Here is a 1,487-nt window from a genome sequence, read left to right as displayed (position 1 = left end):
GGGGGGGAAGAGGCTGGCAATGGTGGTGGTTTATGAGGCAGGAAGAAAAGACAGGGGGGAGGGAAGAGGCGCCCAGTCGCCGATCTAGACACTGGGCTCCAGGGGGGAGGGGGGGAAGAAAAAGACCTGGCGGAAGAGGCCGGGAGGCAGGGAGGGTGCAATGGGTGGCAATGGGAGGCGCGGTCGTGGGCGTGACACGGAGGAGACGCGGCTGGCATTAGCGAGCGAGGGGGGGGGGAGCGCGGGGGCAGGGCGCTTGGGAAAGGAGGGCGGCAAAGGGGCCCGGCGGGCGGCTGGCCCCCTCTAACGTGCGCGCATGCGCGCAGACACACACACACACACACACACACACACAGAGAGACACACGCATGCATGCAGGCAAAAAAAAAGCCACATACACATGGACCCTCTCTTGCCTGCTCGGGCCGCAGGGGGCGGCAGGGGGGGGGGGGCCACCTAAAAGACATAGGCACCGGCGATGGACACGTCGTCCATCTTGCGCTTGTGCTTGTGGGCGTAGACGTGCGCCAGGAAGGCGATATTCTCGATGCCGGTTTTGAAGCTCTTCTCGGCCTCGGCAAAGGCGCCGCGCGAGATGAGGCTGCGCATGGTGTGATGCAGCAGGTACACCGGGGTGGCCAGCTCCGGGGAGGAGACCATGATGTTGTCCATCAGGCCGTCGCTGGCCGTGAGGATCAGGGAGAAGGGCTCAAGGACGGGGGAGGTCTCGATGCAGCCGGAGTCCGTGCTGTCGAACATCTGCGGCGGGACCCCCAGCTGGAAGGGGAAGTTGGCCGCGTGCGACTGGGTGGTCGATTGGAAAACCAGCTTCGAATACCGGTCGAAGATCAGTGTCCCGGAGTCGCCGAGGTTATAGGAGTACACCCGGCGATTGGAGAGGTCGATGCCGGAGAGGGCGAGCGTCGAACTGCTGACGTAGCCGTCTGGACATGGGCGGCGGGGGGCGGTGGAGAGTGAGTATGGCCGGGCGGGGGAAAGGGCAAGGGCCGGGGCCCGCCACTGGAAGAGGGCGAGGAGGGCGCGGGGAGGCGCACCGGGGAAGTAGCCCGGGTCGCTGATGGCCGCCATGTGGCTCTCGGCCACCAGGCGCGACATGGCCGGTGCTGAGAGGGCCGAGATGTGCGCCGCCCGGCGCTTGAGCTCGCGCACGAGCTTCCAGGAGAAAAGGGACGGGTCGTGGTTGTTCTGCCGGTGGCCGGAGACCCCGTCGGCGGCGCCGAGGAAGAGAATCTTGTTGCTGGACCCGAGACTGAAGAAAACCGCGTCATCGCCGATGGCCGCGAAGGCCGGCTTGTACGAGGCGACATTCATCTCGGAGGGGAGCTTGTTGACGTCGCCTGCGGTGGGGGGGAGATTAGGAGGGTTAGCGTTCGGAGCGCGGGCGAGGCTCGGCACCCCGGAGATGGCCGTGTGTCAGGGGGAGCGCAGTGGGGGGGGGGGGGGGGGGGAGGAGGGGCAGGCGGCGA

At 66.8% G+C, this 1,487-nt stretch overlaps 1 protein-coding gene across 1 annotated transcript in view; it reads right to left on the bottom strand.

The window, feature by feature from the left end:
• H696_01350 (hypothetical protein) overlaps positions 1 to 1,332 on the bottom strand; it is a gene marked incomplete at both ends in the record, with an annotated part of 6,255 nt that extends 4,923 nt beyond the window's left edge. The window contains 2 exons of the mRNA XM_009495244.1: positions 466 to 944; positions 1,056 to 1,332. Coding sequence (XP_009493519.1) covers positions 466 to 944; positions 1,056 to 1,332 — 756 coding nt within the window. The remainder of the gene's footprint in view (positions 1 to 465; positions 945 to 1,055) is intronic.
• Between the last annotated feature and the right edge of the window lie 155 nt (positions 1,333 to 1,487).

This window comes from Fonticula alba (assembly GCF_000388065.1).
Source record: "Fonticula alba strain ATCC 38817 unplaced genomic scaffold supercont2.2, whole genome shotgun sequence".
NCBI lineage: Eukaryota > Rotosphaerida > Fonticulaceae > Fonticula > Fonticula alba.
This window is presented reverse-complemented; position numbering and strand designations above follow the sequence as displayed.